This window comes from Passer montanus, unplaced genomic scaffold (assembly GCF_014805655.1).
Source record: "Passer montanus isolate IOZ18808 unplaced genomic scaffold, ASM1480565v1 scaffold20, whole genome shotgun sequence".
NCBI classification, from domain to species: domain Eukaryota; kingdom Metazoa; phylum Chordata; class Aves; order Passeriformes; family Passeridae; genus Passer; species Passer montanus.
In genome coordinates, this window is record NW_024366592.1 from 7454403 (window position 1) to 7477238 (window position 22836).

Genomic DNA, 22836 nt, shown 5'->3' on the forward strand with positions numbered 1-22836 from the left:
GTTTTGTGGAAGGAGTGCTCAGGAGAACAATGAGACTTTTCTATTAATTTCAATTGAATTGCATATGGGATTAATTAACACATAGGCTGGATTAAAAAAGCTGTCCAGTTATTATACATTTTTGTTTTGTGGAAGGTGATGAAGAGTTGGGCTAAATACCCAACTCTACCTACAATACCCAAGAATACTGCAATACTCTAGAAATATACCATAAATTCAAAATTGTTTTTACCAAACTAACTTCACAGATGACTTAATTTTTTTTTTGTAGTTGTACATCAAAAATCTGATGCTGAAAGTTAAATGGCAGTTTTCATTTTTTCTGCTGCAAAAAATATCCTTACACTAGGAACATCAAAGAAGGCAAGCACCAGATTATAGTAATTCTCTAGGATGTTGTTTTTCATCTCACCTTCTCTGTTTTCTAAATATTGATGATCTTGTTCTCTCCTTGTTCCCAGAATTTATTGTGATGGATTTGTAGCGATGCTTACCAGAATCATACTGAAATGACAATGCAATTAACATAAAGGATAATGTAGGAACTTTGAAAGCTGTGTCTGTTCTCTACCAGTAACCAAGCCTGGGAAGTCCAAACCATATCAGACTTTTGGCAATCTCAATTGTAATAATTGTGCTGTCAAGAACTCAGCCTTGGTTGGAAGTACAGAACACATAGCTACTGACAGACACTTTGAAATCCAAAGTTGATTATTTTTCTTTCAGTTTGTCGTGGTTTTGCCTGTAAAAACAAGGTGAGAGTAATTCTTTGTTAAAAAAAAAATAGGATTTTGTCTGAAATCTTTCAGTTTTGTATAGGATTGCCTTTTTTTTTTTTTTTTTTTTTTTTTTTAGATGGATGGGGATGAAAGGCTGAGTAACTTGCAGAAGTAAGTGACAATGAGTTATGTAGATCTCCTTGAAATAAGAACAAATTGTATTCAATGTTTACTGTACTGGAAAAAGAATATGTTCCTTTTGTTGTAAAAAGTTTCTGAGCACATCAGGAATTCTGCATGTGGAGCTGTAACCAGTTCACCAGTTCACTGTGGCAGTGGTCTGGTCTGGTTCTTCTTCATCCATTGCATCATCTATTTTTTTTTTTTTTTAAATTTTTTCTTCAAGTATAGTAGTTATGACTCAAATTCTTAGACTGCCAGGGTCTACAGCTATCGGTGGCCAGTGCTTCACATGGATATGAGGGTCTCAAAACAGCAATAGAACGTCTGTTTTTTTACTTGCAGCTTGTGTTTTGAGCTCGTTTTGTTACGGATGTAAGCAGGTGTACATAGTACCTCGGAAGTGCAAGCGGGTTGGAGTAGTAAATACGTGCTGTTGATGCGGTATTTGTGGTGAAAGAATCCCAGACAGCTCCGAGCACAGCAGAGATCCGAAGAGCAGCAGAGCCACGAGGTCGGGGTTTGTTCCCCAGGCAGCTCCCCTTGACCTTGCTCAGCAGCGCAGGTTAAACGCTGCCGGCGGTGCCGGTGGCTGGGGGGACGCTGCTTTCCCTGCTCGGGACGGCAGATGGGAGACGCGGGGCCCGGCGCACCGGCCGCGCTCCGCCTCAGGCACCGCTGCGGAGAGCAGGAGCCCGGCCAAGCCCTGCCTCCCGCCGCTACCTGCGGGGCCGGGCCCGCCTCCCGGCCCGGGGCGGAGCCCAAGGAAGTGACTTCAGCCGGCGGCGGCGGCGGAGCGGCTCGGCGGGGCTGAGCGCGGAGCATGGCAGCGGTGGCGGCGCGGGCGCTGCTGGCGGCGGGCAGGGCGGCGGCGGGGCCGCGTCCTGCCCGCCGCGGGCGCCGCTCCGCTCTGCACCGTGGCCCCGCAGCAGCAGCAGCAGCCGTCGCCCGACATGAAGAGCTACCTGTGGTCGCGCTACAAGGAGGCCAAGAGGGTCACCAAGGGTGAGCGGCTCTCCCTGGGCGGCCGAGCGGAGCCGTGGTGGCGGCTGGGAGCGGAGCAAGGGCGAAGCCTGTGGGGGAGCGGGAAGGGGCCGGGCGCCGAGGCGTCCGTGTGCGCTGCGCTGCCGTGCTGTGCCCAGGGCCGGGGAGAGCCTCGCCCGGTGGGTCCTGGGGCCCGGACAGCGGGGACTCGGCTCTGGGGCGGCTGCCCCTTCATCCTCCCCTCGGAGGGAGGGCCGAGCCCCTCGCACCATCGCCCGTCCGGGGCCGCGGCTCTCGGAGCGCCTTTGGCGCAGCGCAGCTGCGGCCGGGCCAAGGGACAGGTTTTGGAGGTGTGTTGGGTGTAGGAAAGCAAATGTACCAAGAAAATCGAGCAGTTGGTCGTCTCATTGATGACTGTTATGTATATACACAACGCAACTGTTCTGAAATAGACTGCTTTTCCAAAAAGTTAAAATGCTGTGAAGTTTGGATGACTCTCTTAATTCATAACACTGTGCGAGGCATTATAAAATGCTCACAGCACATACGTGACCCTGGGAAGCCCTGGTCTTCAGCCCAGCCAGGCAAAAAGCTAGAGGAAAAAGTAAGCAAAATGCTTGCCCCGATGGGAAGGGAATTACCAAGATATTACTTGCTTGAAAATGTGGACTTTTCTGAGAGCTGAAAGAAAAAGCAGCAGAGTGTGTTCTGTAATGCCATGGGGAAGAGCGTGTCCTGTAGTGGCAATGGATAATGCTTTAGCTTGCATGTTTTGCCTATAAAGAAAGAAATTATTGTGTTTTCCTGCACTTAGGAGTCTTAAATGTGAACTGGGACTTCACAGCACTGAGTGCAAGCAAACCATTTGTGAATGTAGAATAACGTCAGCATTTCAGAAGTGAAATTAAAAGTCATGTTAGAGATCTCAAGAGAGGTCTGTGGGCTTTGGAGGGTGAGATAAGGGATAGGAAGAAGGGAAGTGTGTTCTATTTTGAATCTATTTTTTCTTTTCCTGTTCTTGGAATTAACTTTCTCTTGTTCTAAACCACACCCAAATAATACTTAGGAGCTGAGGTAGGGTAATGTTGTGAGAAAATAAGTTGGTCAGTGGGTGTGAGCTGGCAAAACATGAGGCAACTGCTTCTAGAATATTTCAGGCTATTATATTACAGCTAAGTCACCCAATGGCTTCAAGTGTGTGATATTTCAGTTAGTTATGATGTTGAGATGACAAGGCTACAAGGCTCTCCTGTTTTTTGACCCAAGGTTTACAGCACTTGTGATGCTGTCTGCTGGCCAGAATGTCTAATAGCTGCCAACTGTTCATACTGCCTGTTTTCAGACAGCCACCAATCAAGCTAGTTTTCAGCTGAAGTGTCTTTTTATCTATATATAGCTACATAAATATTTTTAAAGCAAGTGTTGACTCACCAAGCTGCACAATTGACATTTGAAAAAGTACTTTATAATACAGAAAAGGGTGTTTTAATGTGATCTTGGAAGTTGATTAAAAACTGTGCTTATGACTTCAAGTTAATTGAATGCTCCATGGCCCTTTCTATAGAGGAATAGGAATCTAGTAGGAATATTTGCCTTAATCATAGTATGTCAAATTGTATTTGATTTGATTGCTGGACTTTATTTGAAGTTTGGAATTAAACTCAGTGAATTTTCTTTTTTCCCTCTCTTAAAAATTAAAAGACTTGGGTGTCTGCATCTGAAGTCCCCACACCTACCTGCCTTGATGAGATGTTTTCAGTGGTGGAGCATGTAGGGGGTCTGTCCTCAGAGCTGAGGGTTTTGAGAGAACCTTGGTCAATTCCTTTCAAACCTATATGGAAAGTAACAAAACAAAAGCATATTCCCTTTAAACTCACCTTTCCAAGCACAGATTTAAGATGAATGTTCCCCATTTTTTTCCACTGTTAGGGAAGTCTGGAGTATAAAGAAAGTATGTGAGAAAAAAAGGAAGGAAAACATGCTCATGTTTTATGCTGCCAGGAGAGTAGCGTTTAACCTCCTCATGTTGCTCTTTAAAGTTTTGTAAACAAGAACTATAAACACTCTCAATGTTTAGTACTGACATTGGTGTTGGTCCTAGAGTTACTTATTATATCATAGTTTTAATTTCTCTGCCAGTGTACTTTTTCAGTCAAATATCAACAGAAACATACCCTTAAAAACAGAAGTGTTTTGCACACTCTGTGTGTGTGTGTGTAGAAAATAAAGATAATATTTTTGGTTTTCTGATTCTCTAGAAGGTTAATCAGCATAACAATGTGTATGTAATAGTTGTTATGTACACAGTCACATACAGTTTATTCATATGGGCTGAAATTAGTAAATGTGATAACCTTGAAATGGTGAAGCAAAAATTAAATATCAAAGTAGAACAATGTCAGTTCTGCTTCAGGGGCAGGAGCTGGACCAAGTAATCGGAGCAGAAGACAAGACTCCTGGAGTCTTATTATTATTAGTAGCAATAATAATATAATAATATTTTTCAACTACTAATTAATTTTCAAAAACATTGATAGTTTTTTGCTAACTCAATTAACACATTTATGTCTGGTGTTCTCTGATAAGCAAGATGCCAAAATGCATCTTCTCTTCAAACTTGGACTGCAGACAAAAGCGTACTTCAAATATACCTATGGATCACCAAGACAAGTTAGGGACAGCATGTTCAATAGCATCATATTGTTAACAACTAGGTAGTAAGTGTGAATTAGTTTGATAGTTTCCATTATCATTTATCTATATTTAGCAATTGCTAATGGATTTCTGTGTCTTTATTGAAATAAAGGTACAAGGCTGGTATAACTTTTTTTCCTCTCCCCTGTTCACAGAGTTGGTTCCTTCAATTATGAGTAACATGCTGAACCCAGATGCTATTTTTTCAAACAATGAAATGAGCCTGTCAGACATTGAAATTTATGGGTTTGATTATGACTACACCTTGGTCTTTTATTCTAAACATCTGCACACGCTCATATTCAATGCTGCTCGAGATCTTCTTATTAATGAGCATCGGGTAAGTAAAATCAATGGAATAACAATACACTGATGAATAAAGGGTGTAATAAATAAGTTTTGTCTGAGAGGCATAAATCATTTTTTCACGCCTCAATCCTAGCTTGGCTTCCTTATAGCACATTTTGTACAACAGCTACATATTCACAACAGAAGCCCTGTTTTATTCTCAGCTGCAATTTTGTGCAGAGAACAGTCTGTCAGGGAATACAGTTATATTTGTCTTATCTTTTAGTGTGGGTTTGCGGTTTGTTGTTTGTTCCTGATTGTCATTTATTGGAGTCACATTAATAAATAAGAAGCTTAAAAGTTACCATTACTGTGTTTCATCCCTTGCTGTGAGTGCAGTGATTAATTTCCCTATGAAATATTTTTAGCTGGACTTCACAGCAGGGCTTTGATTGCGCTGAGGGCTTGTGATGTGCTCTGTGTGTACCTGGCATTTCGGCTGCCTTGGCTGAAGGGTGTGCAGTGGTCAGAGCCTGGGTACAGGGAAGTGTTCAGGTCAGAGCACTGCCCTCCTGCCTCTCCAAGCAGTGTTCTTGCATTGGTGACCACTTGACATGCAGGCAGTTTGGAGCTGCTTGTTGTCTAGTTTGGGGATGGGAAAAGCTTCCGTGTGTCAGGAAGTGGAGGGGGAGATGGGTGGCTGGGGAAACGGAAGGTATTTCTGGGATAAAGACTAAAAAAAAATCTGTGGACTAAAAGAACCAAAATTAGTTAAACTGTAGGACTTTCAGGAAAGGAAAAGACAGAAGGTCCATGGAGTATGTTAATAAAGTTGCTGGTGTATTTTTATACAACCGAAATCTGCATGCGTGGTGTTATTCTACTTTCGTATTTGAATCTAAAGGTTAGGAGCTATTTATAAACACCTATAAATATCCTTGGAAGAGCAAACAAAACTTCATGGGTGCTACAAGCATACACAGCTTTATACCCCTGCAATTTTGGCATGTCTTGATAGCAGTTTCTGTGGGATGTGTAAATATACTTTATTAAAGCTATATGGTTCATGGGAAAAACCCATGTTACTGTAGGAGTCAAGATTAATTCTTGTAGACAAAAAAATCTAATGGTGTTCTTCCTTTTCTATTTGAATGGATTTGGGTAGCAATAGCTTTCCAATTTGTCTTGGTTAAAATCTCCTGAGTTCTACTAAACAAAGCTGTAATTACTTTTTGAGCCAGCTTGTTGAAATTATCTCCTTTTGGAATTTATCTGCTTATACTGTTAATATATTTTTTTGCCTTTACCATTAGCAAAGGACCCTGTAGATGGTATCCATTATGACTGTCACAGTCAAGCCAAAAGATGGCCAATTTTGCTCATGGCAGTGGGAGGTAATACATCAAAAATTGCAAAATGCAGTGTAGGAAGCAAGGAATTGTCCAAGAGCATAAACGTCAATTTAATGCTAATCACAGAGGTGACAGCAGGTGTTCTGTGTAAGCTCTTCTTCCTGGGTTCTTTTTTTTCCTGAGGCACAGGCCTTGTGCTTTTCTATCAGGACTGCTGTTTCAGTCCAGTTACATTTGTCCCTACCAAAAGTGGGATAAGCAAACAGTACAATTTTTATAATTTCTTTGTTCGGTTTGCAAGGAAGCTTTGATTTATATGCCAGGGTAAGCTCATGTGTACTCACATGTATCTGAAAAGACAACTTTCTAGTAGAATAATTAAAGTGGCAAGTCAAGTATGCGGAAATTTGATGAAGTCAGAAATAAATTTCCTTGTACATGCTTGATGTGGTTGCTCTGGGGCACGTGCAGTGCATGGTATTTTTTAGTTGATCACATTCTGTATCGTTCTCTGATGATTTCCCTTGTGTCTCTGCTTCATGTTCCCTGACCAAACCTGTGCCTCTTCCAAGCTGGAAGGCTTTTGATGCTGTTTTTCATTCAGATCAGTAGCCTGCCCCACGCTTTCTGGAAGTGCCAGTGTAGGGATGATAGGGCTGTTTATTTAACTGTAGATGCCTGTATTTGCTACAAATGTAGTCCACAGCACTTTCAGAGCAAGTCCTCTTCAGCAAGACAAGAATTTTGGGGGGAAATGGCAGTTTATTTCTTATAAAGTAGCTAGAGGCCTCTTCCAAGCTGGAAGGCTTTTGATGCTGTTTTTCGTTCAGATCAGTAGCCTGCCGCACGCTTTCTGGAAGTGCCAGTGTAGGGGTGATAGGGCTGTTTTATTTAACTGTAGATGCCTGTATTCGCTACAAATGTAGTCCACAGCACTTTCAGAGCAAGTCCTCTTCAGCAAGACAAGAATTTTGGGGGGAAATGGCAGTTTATTTCTTATAAAGTAGCTAGAGGCGCTGTTGAAGCTGTCTAATGCCCTTTTTCACCTGAAGGCTTGTAAATTAGCTGTATATGTGTGGAAACTGTTGCAGAGAGGGTGAAAAACAATGTCTGGGTCTAAGGCTGCTGTAGCCTGTGGGAGGAGAAGGAAGGTTTGCCTTTCAATGTCTTAATCAAAGAAATTATAGTTTTCTCAGGCCTTGTTGAAACTACTGAAGTATTTCACCCTTTAAAAACAAGCAAACAATGCACTTAGCCCAAGACGTGCACCTAACATTTCTTTTCATGGCAACCTGTGTTTAAAGCAGAACACAATTACAGTTGACTGATAATGGGCTTGTGCTGAAAAATGTTAGACTACAGCTTACACCATATAATGGTGTAAGCTACCTGCCTTATATATAAAGAACCTAAGGGAAGAGTACATGACAGACATTCAGTTCATGTGGACCTGTAAATGAATTTTTTTAAATGTATTAAGAATATATTAAATTAAATTTTTTGAACCAGAGGCTAATGTTCAAAGGTAATCACTACAGACTACCTGGATGTCTGACTTCAGATACCAGGATGGCCTTAGATTTAAAACAATGACCTTGGACTTTGGAAAAATGTTTGACTTGTCTTGCAGGCATGTTCCTGCAAATCTCACCAGCCTATAAAAATTCTCCTAAATGATTACAGCAAATGAGAAGCATAGGAAACTTAGACTTGTAAAATTCTGCAGAAACAATTTTTATTGTTTTGATTATGGTTTTAAAATCAAATAATTGCTCTCTTTTCTTAGTATCCTGCAGAAATAAGAAAATACGATTATGATCCCAATTTTGCCATCAGAGGGCTTCATTATGATGTGCACCGGGTATGTATAAATAACTTTGTGATGAGTTATGTAGTGCTGAGAACATAGCCAAAGAAAATAAAGAGAGCTTTTAAGCCTTTCAACTTTGCATTGATGTGTAAGGATTTTGTTTCATGTTTTTCTCTTTAATAGCAATCTTTATTATTTATTATTACTATTATTATTATTACTGTTATTAAAATCATCAATAAGAATAATATTATTTTTAAACGGCCCTTAAGTAGAATATGTTTTGGGTGTTTTGTCTTTATGGTGGGTGGGGAAAGACAACTTAGAGTGCAGCAGGATAGAACTAGGTAAAAGTCATTGATAAAAGTATTTTGGAAGCTGTGAAGGAAGTTGCAAGGAGAGTGCTCGGGTGTTCTTGAGGCAGAAAGGTTGTAGATAAAATTGCTTTGACTTTTGTAATTTCATCTCAAATAGTTGAAGTGATAAAAATGATTTTCTTTTTTTTTTACTTGCAAGGCATTATTAATGAAGATCGATGCTTTTCATTATATTCAGCTGGGAACTGTTTACAGGTGGGTAAAGTTATTTTTTCTGTATAACAACAATGTGTGCTTTTACTTTTGTCTCTTTTAACTGCGTTTATTAGTGTACAGATTGGATTCTTACCAGGCTGACCACAGACATGAATGAGCATTGCAGCCTTGCTGGAAGGGCTTTTCTTTGCATCTCTGTGTGCACGCACAGATGTGTACACATCCAGCACAGCTGAGTCCCCAGATCAGCCCTGGGAGAATTGGCAAGCTGGTTGGTCACATAGTGCTGACTCACTTTGTTTCCGGCTGTTAAATTGTGCTGAAAGACATCCAAAAATACCCTGATTGCTTCTCTGCTGTTGCTTTCTATGTCAATAATTGTCACAGGGTACCTGATAGCATGGCTTTGGCGGGGTTGTGGAGACACTTGAGAGGTCCTGCTGTGTTTGCATAGAGCTTTTTAGTTTGGACACATCAACCAAATCAAACTTGCACCACACTCAGTTCCAGACTTTAAATTAGACAAGAAGCCAGCCCACCTTTCTTAAAGTCATTGGACAGAAAGACTTTTACCCAGGTTTATTCTGTTACACTCTTAGTTGTGTTCCCCCACCCACCATGAGGATAGAACACCCAAATTTGGATTCAAAAGGGGATGTGACATAGAAATTATGGTTTTCATCAGACCTTCATGCTGTTTCCTCAAACACCTGTACAGGGATGAGGGGAGGAAAAGAGGCTGAGGGTCATGTGAGAGCTGCTGTCAGGATGATGTGTGGTTATACAGCTGCACTGTGAACTGTCAGGACTGTGAGACTTGTAGTAAAAGTAATCTGCAGCTTTGCCTAGGCAGTCATCTCCACTTTTCATATTGTCCTCTCTTGATCTGTGCTTAAGTAGCTGCTGATGCATGAGTGTTTTCTCGTGCAGTATTCAAATAGCACTTGGCACAGCTGTCTGCAGACCAGGTGCCTCCTCAGTTCTGATGGTGTTACTTGGTATCTTGGTATTGAACTTGGTATTGAAAAGTTCAATAGGGAAATGACATATTTGATGTTACTCTTAATGGTATTACAGGAACTGCCCAAATCGAGGATTTTCTGAGAATGCAGTAGAATAAATATGTCTCTTTTTTGACACAACAATTACTTAATTTTGTGCTGTAAAAATTCAAGGCAGCCTATGACATTACTGACCTTCACCTCGTCGCCTGTGAGGAAACACAGTGTATATTTTGGTTGCATTTCTTTGTGCTTGCTGCTGTGGAGGGGTTGATGCTGAGCTCTGTATGCTACAAACCCCAAGTATTATCTGCCCTGTTGGTGCACAAGACTGACTTGAATGCTGGAGTTCTGCCAGCAGCAGCTCAGAGTTGTGTCCCAGCTGGTGTGTGGAGACAGAACTGCAGTAAAATACCTGGTTAATGTAGGATTCTGCCATCACAGAAACCCTGAGGAAGTTCATGTATCATGCCTTTCCACTGCAAAGCTGGTATGGACTCTAAGCACTGAAAGCACTAGGCTTGTGAATTAATTTATTTTTATTTTAATGCTGGCAACTCTTCTTGGTCGGACCAAGAAAGGGAGCCACTGAAATAATTGTCTGTCTTACAAGGCTGCAAAACATCATTAAGTAGGTTTGGAAAAAGAAGACCAGCTGACCTGGTTTGCATTAGTGTTTTTTTTTTTAATCCTGAGTAAAATATCAACACTTCTGTGGCCTCTGGTGAGGATGTTTGCATGCCTGCAGTCTTTTAGATGCTTGAGTGCAAGATGCTTGATGCTATAAACATTCAAAACCAAACTAAAGCCTGTACTCTCTTCATAGTTGATAAAATCTGGGGAAATGTTAATCTTCGTCTTCCCCATTTGTTGTTTTATTTGAATAATTTAATTACCAACCATCCTTCAAGTAGTTTTAAATTTTGGGAAACTAAACTGTTCATACATTTAAAAAGAAATTCTTATTTAGTTATTTAGTTAAAGGTTGTATATATTTTTCACTCCCTTAAATCTTCAAGGTCATGCTGCGGAATAATCTGATTTAAGCACTATCATATCATCAGTGCTGTATAAAAGAAAAGGCAGCATGAGGAATTACTTTGCATTAAGAAACTGGAAGTTCTAACCACTTCTTAAAAAAAACCCTGAGGCGTAGCTTTAATGGACACTAATAAGCTCTTTTCCCATAAGAAATTAGAAAGGACTTAAAATTGGAATGTGTTTTGTGTGCATGAGCCTGTTAAAATGTTACTTGTTTGGTAAGGATAGGTGCTGTTTTAACTTAAAACACAAATGTTCCTGTGACATTATTAGGGTTTTAATAAGATCCAAATCTAAGTGTTCATTTGTCAGGGTTTGGTGATTACTTGAAAATTTTAATCTGACTTTTGAACTAAAGCTAGTGTTTTTTTCCAGAGGCCTCAGTGTTGTCCCAGATGAAGAAGTCATTGCAATGTATGATGGTTCCCACGTCCCTTTAGAACAAATGAGTGACTTCTATGGAAAGGTAAAACCACAAACGGATCTTAAAATTGGGTGAGGTTTTTTTGGCATGAGGGTAATGGTGTTTAAATTTTGTTCTCATTATATATTAGTAGCAGTTTTATTTTCTCAATATATGGTTGACTTCAGTTTAGTGCTGTATGTGAAGTTTGCCATCTAAAGTGACAAATTGCTTTTTTCTCTCCTGCTTGCTGTAGTTTATTCTCTGACTGTTCCCTTACCAAGTCATACAGACAGAGTGGTGGAACACAGAAAACCAAGTGACTTGCTCATGTTGCACACAGATTCTGATAAAGGTTGGCAAATGAGCCATATCTGGTTCATGTACTTTACTTTTTCTTAGTGGTCTGATGGCTTTGCTGGAATAACAACAAATAAATGTATGGAGGCAACTCCTGCATGCAGCCTGGCAGAGTCAGAGTAAAAAAGTCACAAAAGATGAGTGACAAAAGATGAAACTTCTATGTGAAATCCTGAACTTTGCCAATAAAGTTTCCTCTGGTGGGTTGCTTCCTCTTTCCCAAATGAAGGGTGAAGATGACTTTTTGCTAAAAAGCCAAGTTTATTTCACCCCTTTTAATGTACAGATGTTGATTTCATGTTGACATGAAAAGCACTTCTTCGTGATGCGGAACGTTTTATTGTTCTTACACTTGTTCTTATTTTAAGGAGCTGAATTTAGAATTCCTGAATCTAGTCTCTGCAGCAGTTTGAATATCACTGTGGCATTCCCAGGGGGATGCCTTGATCTGTTTAGGTCCGTACTTTCTTTGATCTTGGAAAGGACAGTGGCAGGATGAGAGGCAAGGGACACACCTTGAAACTCAGGAGGTTTCCTCTGACCATCAGGAAATGCTTCCTTTGCTGTGAGGCTGCCCTAGCAGTGGCACAGGCTGGTTGCACAGGGGTCTGTGGGGTCTCTGTTGTTGGATACTCAGGAGCCACCTGGACAAGGTCCCGGGCAGCTGGCTCCAGGTGGCCCTGCTTGAGCAGGGGGCTTGGACAAGATGATCTCCAGCAAAACCTTGCGACCTCTGCTCTTTGTTACTCTGATCCTGAGCTTCTTGCCTTACCTCCCTTCTTACTGAGAGGTATTTGGGCTGTATTTGCTGTTATATAATGAGATTTTCTACTTCTGTGAAACATAACTATTGTTATTATTATAACAGCTTTTGCAGGCTAGAAATCTCTTCCTCTCTTACTGTGGTAGTTATTGGAGATCCTTGCGTCTTTTTATTATCTCATTTCAAGGAGGTAAATTGGTTTGCAATCCTAATTAGTATTCCACTTAATACAAACCCCATCAAACTAAGAAAACCTCCATCCCTCATCCATCAGTGCCCTTGTTTGCAGAAGTGCAGACTTCTAATGAAGGCCTTCTCTTGACTTTTAGCTGAGCACTGTCTTGTTTTTATGAATTAAAATACCACTCTTAAGAGTAATCATTTGGATTTATTTGAAGAATTAATCACAAGACTTTTGTTGGAGATAACTTTATTGAAGCTCTTATTTGAAAAACAAGCTTTAGCCATGTGAAGAGGCATTGCAAAAGCTGAATATCTGCAACTAAGCTGAAGTGTTTATACTGAACAAATTAAAGTATTCTAATCTGTGAAATGCCTGACTTTGTTTTTTCTTTCCTTGTCTTCCCATCACTGTAGAGCTCACAAGGAAATACAATGAAGCAATTCATGGATATATTTTCCTTGCCAGAAATGACACTCCTTTCCTGTGTGAATGAATATTTTCTGAAAAACAACATAGACTATGAACCTGTTCATCTGTACAAAGATGTCAAGGTAGGTGTCAAGCTTTGAAGATTTGGATAAATTTGTATATTTGGGTGTCTTCTCTGTGAGCACTTAGGAAGCTTTCACTTGTTGTCCTAGCCTCAGTGAAATACCTCACTTTAGGTTTTGTATGGAGAAATTATAGGTATACAACCGTAAAAATGTAAGTAAAATTAAGGTAGAGTTTGGAAAAGAATAAACTGAAATTGGTTTGAAAGCTGACATTCTAGGACTTTTGCTCTTTTTGTGAGTTTTAGGGGTGAATAGGGGAAAGTGATCATCTTGTAAGGTGATAAAAGTTCTTTTCATTGCTGTTGAACATATCTTTTTTCTCACTCTCAGGGATTTACTAGGTTATAGGGCATGTGAGAGGCTATAGGGAATTCCAGTTTGGAGCTTTCATTTTGGCTAGTGTACAATCATTTGCTGTCTCATACTTTTGAACTATCTATTTCCCTGTTTACCTCTCTTCCTCCTCCAGATAAGCTCTAGTACTAGTCTAGAGTAATTTGACCTTTTTGATTCCTCAGCATGTGTCCTGCAGAGGAGATAATCTTATGTCATGGTTATGTAACGTAGAGAAGACCAGTTCTTGTGGTTTCTCTGAAGCACGTAGAGAAATTTCTGTACTATTCAGCATTACAAGCAGTTTGGAAACCCTATAGTGGTATTTTTGAGGATTTTGGGGACATACCCTGAGTAAGCAGCAAAATGGCACTACTGCTGTTCTCAACAAAGCTGTCTGGTGCAGAGCGGGCTCAGGAGAGCTGTTAAATGCCTCCAGAGTGCCTTGTAAGTACTTTGTTCAAACGTTTAACTTCTTTCATCTGTTCATAAATTTCTTATGTAAATAATCAGGGCATTTGTGAGTGATTGTAATCTAAAATCTGTCAGATGTACGACTTTTTTTTTTTAAGGGGAAAGGAATGTGTTCTGCTCCAAAGGTCACTGGAAATCTGTGATGACTCTGCTTCTGCAGAGGGCTTTCACCCCACTTCACCTTCCTGAGCAACCTTTCACAATTATGTAAAAGAGCCCCTCTGCTATATAGTTTTGTACTTCCCAGAATTATGAAGTTAATTTCTCAGAAGAGAAGCTTAGTCTTTGTCTAGTGGTGACATCATATATATATATATATATATATATATACAGACACACACACATATATAATTATATTGAACATTACATGGCATTTCTGTAAAATTGGAAGTGTTGAGAAATAAGTTGTTTTAAAAACAAATTGCTATTGCTATTTGGTGAACACTTGAAAAGATGAAGTTCTTTACTGCTCATTGCTTTCCTCACAGGATTCAATCAGGGATGTTCATATCAAAGGAATAATGTACAGAGCAATTGAAGCAGATATTGGTAAGTACTAATGGTATAATCTATCAAAGCTTTTCTTAATGATAGTATATGATTTTTCTGGCTTCTGTATTTAAAGATTACAAATTCTAAATTTTTTAAGTCTGAAAGACTTATTCCCACTTGTCCAAGGTGTGTTTAAGTATAACCTTGTGTTCTGAGCTCTTGGTTAAATGCATACAAAGTTTTTCACAAGAGTTTTCTCAGTTAATGCTGTGTTTTCCCCAATCCTCACAGAAAAATACATCTGCTATGCTGAACAAACTCGTGCAGTGTTAGCAAAGCTGGCTGATCATGGCAAGAAGATGTTTCTCATCACAAACAGTCCCAGCAGCTTTGTGTACGTGAGCAGTTGTTTGCTGTTTAACTATGCATTTGTAAGGGGTGGGGAAGATGAAGTTCTCTAGTATAATTCACTTTATTGCACAGGCAGCTGCATTTTGCTACTGTTAATTGTTAATATTCCTCTGTCTTTTTTAGGGACAAAGGCATGAAGTTCATTGTTGGCAAGGACTGGAGAGATCTCTTTGATGTGGTCATTGTCCAGGCTGAAAAACCAAACTTTTTCAACGATAAGCGAAGGTGGGTGTCCAGAAAGTAAAGAATGATTCAAGCAGCTCTTCCATATATGGCCAGAGAGTGTGTTAGGAAATATTCTCCTTTGGCTGCAATGTAAAATGAAATCATATTTGATGAAATCCTGGGTAAGGTCATTACAAAATGCAGCAACACCCAATGCTGAAGTCTAAATATTTACCTTTTTTGCCTAAGAAAGTTCTAGGTGCTGTCACAGGGGTACTGGAATGAATTATGGCCACAGAAGCCATTTTTAACTTCTTGTTTGCATGTTGGTGAAGTGTGCTTCTTTTCTAATAAACCTGAAAGGTCTTGATGCCTTTCAAATCAGACCCTTATCTGGAAATGTCTTCCATTGCTTCTGGGTTTGTTTGTTTTGTTTTTTTTTTTTTTTTCTTTCCTAATAAACCTGAAAGGTCTTGGTGCCTTTCAAATCAGACCCTTATATTGCTTCTGGGTTTGGTTTTTTTTTGTTTTTTTTTTTTCATCACACATGATATTTAAAAGACATCTGGCTAGCTGACAGACTGGAATATTTGGACTAGTTGTGATTAAGTAAACACATCTCTAATGTGTGTGCCCTACTTTTACCCTTGAAGAAGACCTGTTCCTTTATGTGTGCTTATGAAGATGGGATTATTTTCCCTTTACTTTTGGCATTTAATTAAAAAAAAAAAAAACTTTGCTGTATGTCTTGGCCCCAGTCCTGTGCTCTCTCATCTTCAGGTGTCCAGGTGTGCAGACTGAGGGATTGGGCAAGATTCTTACACATCTATTTTTTTTGTGTTCTCTCCTCCTCAGTGGCAGACAATTCATGCTGTTTCCTCTCTTCTGCCTGGGGTCCCTGACTTACTTCTCAGCAGTTGTTCTCAAACTGTGTTTATAAATGTCATAGGTATACTGGAAAGTTACATTGCTTTTCACTGGTTAAAGTGGAGGTTTTGGAGTTTTGCTTTTTCTCTTACAAAATTCAGATGCTAGAGATATTTTTTTCCTTTTCAGAGATGAATATTTTTAATGCTAATACTTTAATTTCCTAAGAAGTGTCAGGATTCCTACAGCAACATAACAATTGCATTTCTATTCTAGACCATTTCGAAAGGTGAATGAAAGGGGAGTCTTGCTCTGGGACAAGATTCACAAGCTGCAGAAAGGCCAGATTTACAAACAGGTATGCTTTCAATAGACTCTTTCTATTGAAATTTCATACCTATTTCCTAGAATCCCAAGCTTCTTTGGATATAAAGGTTTCCAAAATGCAGATGCATTCTTTAAGAGAGTTATTTTAATGTCTGAAGTTGTACAAATTAATTGTTGGTATTGTATGTCATTGTCTCTTGGAGTGCTACTATCACTGGAATCACCTGTAAAATTTGGGATTCTTAATGTATACACTGAGGACAAGATTTGTGCTGTGTAATATTTTTAGTGGTGTACTAAGTTCCTTTTTTGTGCCTGTGAAGGTGCAAGTCACATGCTGCTACAATGTCCATGTCATTATTTCTGCAGGGTAACTTGTATGAATTTTTGAAGCTTACTGGCTGGAGGGGCTCTAAGGTTCTCTACTTTGGTGACCACATATACAGTGATTTGGCAGTAAGTACCTTGCTTTCCCAAAATTAGAGAAAAAATTAGGCTTTCTGTTAGTTTTTCTCCCTCCCTCTGCAGTTATTCAATGTAACACACTTTCATTTGAGATTTTAGAATACAACAAAATTTGGTTGTTAAGCCATATTGCTTTTTTTTTTTTTCAGCAAGGAACCTTGGTGCTGTAAAATGCCAACCATATTTTCCACCTGACTTGTAGCATTTAAGTTGTTTACTAACTGTGGTCAGGAATGTGTGAGGTTGTATTCCTGATCCTGATACTGATTGTGTCAGATGTTCTGGAGAGTAAACACAGATATCCAAATGTAGAGGATATGCCTGACTTGGATTACAGCTCAATGAAATACTGTTTTGAATGCAGGAGTCAATCTTCCTGTCACTAATTGTGAATGTTCTTCCCAAGATCTTGCTCTGATTTGTATCCCCACTCTCCAGTGGGGATTTTTTTTTTGCCACCTTATGAACAAATGCTCTGTAAATTGTTACTTTAGGGTAAGTGACCACCACTTGGCTCTTTTGTAGTTGATTCCTATTGAATGCCTGGGTGTGACTTTTCCACTCCAAGCTTTTGTAACATGTTTCAGCAGCAGCAGATGTTAACATTTTCCCCTCAGTCTGCTTTTAAAAAGAACAGTAACGTTGGATGCTTCATTTCCCAAGATCCTGCTCTGATTTGTATCCCCACTCTCCAGGCATTTTTTTTGCCACCTTATGAACAAATGCTCTGTTAATTGTTACTTTAGGGTAAGTGACCACCACTTGGCTCTTTTGTAGTTGATTCCTATTGAATGCCTGGGTGTGACTTTTCCACTCCAAGCTTTTGTAACATGTTTCAGCAGCAGCAGATGTTAACATTTTCCCCTCAGTCTGCTTTTAAAAAGAACAGTAACGTTGGATGCTTCAGCAGACGGAGGGCCAAGAGGAGGATGCAGCTCTGTTTCACTCTGCCACAATGCAGAGGAGAGCACAGGTGGCAGCTGCCTTGTGTTGTACCTGTCAGGAGCAGCTTGAATCGCTGGCGCTCCTGGTTGTAGCCTTCTGTCAGCTGGGGGTGTGGGTAACCAGCACAAACCCAGCACACAGTTCCTCCAGGTACTGCTGGCAGCAGCAGAGCTCTCATCTACACAGGCATTTCCTGCTGTTTCTTTTAAACCTAATGAATTAGTGCTTATTTGCAAGAGCTTGTGTGTTCTTCATCTCTCTCTCTCTTCAAAAATGTAGGATTTGGTGCTTAATCTGAAATTAAATTCTATTGTCCATTGGCACAGTTAAGTCCCACTGTTTCATACTTCTATTTGTACATAAAAACCAATTAAATTAGTTCTGCTTTGGGATAAACAATAGTCAGATTCTTTTCTTTTAAGTAGTTCTTTTTAAGACTAATACCTGTATTTTGTAATTCTTGGTAAACAGGACTTGACCCTGAAGCATGGCTGGCGCACTGGTGCGATTATTCCAGAGCTACGATCGGAGATTAAAATCATGAACACAGAGAAGTACATTCAAACCATGACCTGGCTGCAAACCTTGACAGGATTATTGGAACACATGCAGGTTTGTGCTCTCTGTGTGTGTAATCAGCTCTGGAGAGCCAGAGGGATCCAGCCAGGTTTCTAAATGCTGGACATTGATGTTTGCAAGTGCTTTCAGTCTTGCTGAAGAGTTGGACTGTAGATAAATGCAATTGTTTGTGTGGGTAGTTAATAGGAGTTTTCTCAACATCTTGTCCCCTTTCTCCCCTGGTCAGCCTGGATCAATTCCTGCTTCTGGTTGTTTAAAATGCACGTGGATAAGTTCTGTATAGTGATGTCTGAATTATTGCTCATGTCCTGTTAGCTTCTAAGGGTTTATTAATAGAAAGGTTTATTTACAGACTTATCCTTAGTTACAGGTTATCCGTACTTCACATTTCAGGTTCACCGTGATCCTGATTCCCAAATGATTTTAGAAGAATGGAAGAAGGAAAGAAAGGAAATGAGGTAAGACACAGGGCATGAAGAATTTGCAGTGTGCTTTGGTAGCCAAGGGTTCTATGCAATATCTTCCACAGGTTTCTTTTCCATTTCTTTCTATCCCTGGTTTACATTCCCTGGTAGTTACAGATATTATAAAATATTTTTGAAGCAATATTCTACCTGTCTCTTGTGCAGCTCTTCTCCCCTCTGACACTTTGTACATATGGACCCTTTTGCCTGTTCCCTGTCTTTAGAACAGATGTAACTTTTCTGTGGGTAACACCCTATCAAATCCCTTTCCCTCTCACCTTGATTGTACTGTCCCTCTGTGTTCAGCTGTTACTGTTGATGACACAGCTTCTGCACAAATAAAAACTGTATTTCTTTGTCAAGGCTTAGGTCACTTTACCAGGTTTTTTATGTGATTTCTGCAGATTGTTTGTAATACATCTTAGAATACATAGAAGCTGAGATCTGCACTAGGTTGGATTTAGCATGGATTTATCACAAAGTTAGGTAATAGGGCTAGAAGTCCTAATAATCTGTTGCTATGAAGGAGAAATCCCTAAATGCAGGGGGTGTGAAGTGCACAGTTTTCAAGGCCATCTGTACCACCAGCAGCCTTCTCCAGAAATGTGGTAATAAATGAAATGGGAATGATACTTGGCAGTGACTAATGCCCAGAACTTAATTCCAATAGGTATTTAAGCTTTTTGTGTGCATGAAGCCAAATCTTTGCTTTTCTTAAGAAGTCTCTTATCTTTGGAACATTGGATTTCATTAATATTTAGATAAAGGCAAAATCTTCTTTGACAATTCCTAGAAAAGAAGGCTTGAGATGTCATGTTTCTGATGTCAGAAGCAACTGATCTCTAGTGGGGGATGTGTGAAGCTCTTCACAACTGTGATTTCTAGACCTGGGTTGTACATGTGCAAGAGGTGAAAAACTTCTGTGGCACATTCTAGTATTTTGAAGAGCAATGGGAAGAGAATAATGCATAGAACAGGTTTTAGGATCTGCTTGCTTCAGGTTATGGGTGCCAGCTGGTGAAGAGATGTGTGCAGGTCTGCTCACTTTGCTGTCTTTGTTTTCTCTTTCTGGGGGACAGGGAGATGAACAGGAACTTCTTCAATGCACATTTTGGAAGCATATTCAGAACTGATGAGAATCCAACTTACTTCCTGAGACGTCTCTCTAGATTTGCAGATATCTACATGGCATCACTGAGCTGTCTCTTGAACTACGAGCCTGATTACACATTTTATCCAAGAAGGACTCCTTTGCAGCATGAACTTCCTGGCTGGTCAGACCAGCTGTGCACTGGTACATTCAGAATACCTTTCCTGCAAGAGACAGTTCAGATCAAATAAACTCTTGGTGGCTCTTCTCTAAAATGGACAAATATCTGTTGGTTTTCTTGAATGTACCTGTATTTTATTTAAGTCACTTAAATCTGTTACCTTGGTTTATATGCATTTCATACTTATTCTCATAAGCTTTGTACCTGGTTTTCTCCTCTCCTGCTCAGACATGTGAAAATTCCTCTTGCACACAGAAGAGATGATGGACTGCCAAACTAGTAGTGGGCCAGGAGGGAGGGCACATTGGAGTGAGAGGACTGCTGCTGTTCTGGGGTGCTTGTTTCAGCTTGTTCATTGAAAACTTTGATCTGCAGCCTTGTGGTTTACAAAGAAATACCAGAACTCTCTCTTCTGGCCCTTTTCAGCACTCCAGCTGGAGCCTGCAATGGATTGTGGCATGGAAGAGCTTAAATCCAGTATTAGTAATTCAGTGATACAAGTTAGTACCCAGCTTAGGGTGAGACTGAGAAGGAGGGGTCACACTTTTTACCTTTCCTTGCTGCTACAGACGGAGCCTTACCTGTGAGGGGCCGAGGGCTGGAGTGCCCTGGCTCTGCTGCACTGGGCTCAGGCTCCTGGGCTCTTTCTCCTGTCTGTGCAGTTTCTGTTCTTGCCATGTCTGTGCTGGGCTGCAGGTGGACCTGAGCCTAAAGTGGAAACTTGCAGTAGCTTGGGCTGCTTCAGCTTCCTTCTCTTAACTTTTAGGTACCCTTTTTTTGAGTTTCAGAACACTTCAAGTATCCACTCTCCAATAATAGTAGTTTCAAGAGGTTTTGCATTTCGAAGTGCAGACAGATCTTCTATCGAGCTTTAGTTTGATCCTAAATGCTGCTTTTAAAGATTTTAAACAGTGTCTTATTCCAGTGGTATGCAATGTGGCTTTGCTGTTTCCTAGGAGAGAATGTATTTTATATAGCCTTCAGTAACGGACTTCTAGAGTCAAAAGTAAACACGCACAATGGGAAAAGGACTTAGAGGAAGAATTAAGAAATGAGAAACCCAGAGTTTTCTGATGGTGTGTTTTTAGCTCAAGCCCTGAAAGCTAAATTAGGAGTGGTACGCATTTTGAATAAAGAATAATAGTTTTGGTATAGATTGAAGCTTTACTGAATTACTGATACTGAAGGTAATGCGTGAACACAAACTCTGGGTAGCATATGTGTTTCAAAGATTTGAGATGAAAAATGTCTATTTTGCACAAGGAAAACATCTGTTGATGTATTTCCTCAAAGAGGCACTTTATAGAACTGCTATATAGTTGTTTTTAAATAATAATTGTTTCCTTTCTCTGAATCCAAAGGAAATGTTTGTTTTTTAAAGTGGTGCTTCCCACCCCAGCCACTTTACAAGGCATAAGATAATTAATAATTTCAAATTTTAGTTATTAAAGGCTTGGTTTTTAAAAGCATGTGATTAACAAAACATATAGCATTTGGTGTTCATTTAGGGATATCACTTGCTTTCTATCATGATTGCAGGCAAACAAACTTTTGTTGACCAAAAGTTTTCTGGTTTGGTTTGTTTGTTTGTTTTTTAACCTGTCTGTATGTGCAAGTACCTGTATTGAATTTCATATACAGTATATTTCATGTTTTTAAAAGCATGTTTTGCAAAGTAAAGAATGTACTGTAATTAAGCCTGCACAATTTTGTAAGTAGTTTTCCTGTATGCTTGAAATCAGTACAAAGTTCTCAGAAGTGGTTTAGATTTTATGATTTTCTTATACTCCTACTTCAAACTTTACTGAAGTGTGTGATTTAAACACCCCTGTGTTTAAACAGATGAATATACTTGAAATGAGTAAGTTCATCTGACTGCCCTGATGTTTTGCTAGAATAAAAAGGTAACGTGTTGCAGGAAGTAGTTTGACTGCAATTCATCAGGAGTTGACTTGGTGGGGATGTGCAAGAAATATTTAGCATAACTTGATAATGAAATATGAAGATGGAAATATCCTGATTTGCCTTCAGTTCTTTAGCCTAATGCTCAGCTTCAACTGAACTTGGTGTTATGTGAGTGGAGCATCTTTCATGCTCCAGAGATTTCAATGCACTCTTTAAGAAAAAGACCCACCCAAACCACTGTGCATTTATCCTGTGTTAAGCAGTCTGATTGGCTTGGATGGTTATATTATGCACATAATGCATGTTTTAGTTCAAGATTTTCTTCTCTCTCCCTTCCTTTCTCTTAAGTTTGATTTCTAACTTTTCTACCAAGCTATGTTGCAACAGCCAGCTGAAGTAAAATATTGTTTGTATTGCATGACTTGTTGAAATAAACAATGTTGCATGAAAAAAGTTAATTATTGAAGGGTTATGTTTCTTGAAAATAACCCAACTATATCTAATATAAATTAAAGAGAGAATATTCAAATGTATTATTTATTTCTCAGTGCTAAAGTGCTGCTTTGTAACTTTTAAAAATGTTTTGCATTTTTTTAATGATTTCACCTTGACACTCTCTGCATTGCTCATTTTAACCTTATGCTACTGATTTCAAAGAGATTTTTAGGCATGTTTAATGGGCCGTGTCTCTGTACTAATTTTGGGAGTATGGTTCATTTGAACACCAAAGCAAGAAAAAGTTTTTGTTCTGGTCTTTCAAAAGCAAAGAGCTGAATAGCCAGTCAGTAAAAAAAGAGATTAATGAATCGTGGAGCTTTTTTTTTTTTTTGGGGATACAAATATTTAATGATTTTTACAAAAAAAAAAATGCTTGGACTTTATCTTCTGGTCTCTGTGAGCTTTAATATTTTGATTGACTGGGGAGAAGGAAAGAACATGAGTTGTATCAATCGCAAAATTCTGTGGGGAAAACCCTCCTAGATGTGTGTGTTTAAGTGTGTTTGTGTTCTAAATTTTCTAAAGTCTGTGAAAACTAGGAGGCTTGTGTAGGGGGACAAGGGAAGGAGTTGAGGAAATTGACTGTATGTTTGTTTCATCCAGATAAATGTGTATTTACAGGTTGTATTTCCTTCCTTGTGCTTAATAGCTGCATCAACAACACTGGATTTGCCCCCTGCCTTGTTCTGAGGGAATGCCTCCTGGGGTAGTTCCCAGAGATAACTAAAGCTTCCCTGGGCTTCCCTCCTGCCCCTATAGACTGGGGGGATGTTA

General features: G+C 39.6%; 1 protein-coding gene across 1 annotated transcript; it reads left to right on the top strand.

The window, feature by feature from the left end:
• The first annotated feature begins 1707 nt into the window (after positions 1–1707).
• On the top strand, positions 1708–22022 carry NT5DC3 (5'-nucleotidase domain containing 3). The gene is given in 15 exon segments (XM_039708042.1): positions 1708–1847; positions 1849–1904; positions 4733–4917; positions 8004–8078; positions 8544–8599; positions 10978–11068; positions 12726–12863; positions 14162–14222; positions 14457–14559; positions 14700–14801; positions 15885–15966; positions 16305–16391; positions 17817–17957; positions 18318–18382; positions 19468–22022. Coding segments are annotated over 15 exon segments (1629 nt in total). The 5' UTR covers positions 1708–1722; the 3' UTR covers positions 19730–22022.
• Positions 22023–22836: the final 814 nt, after the last annotated feature.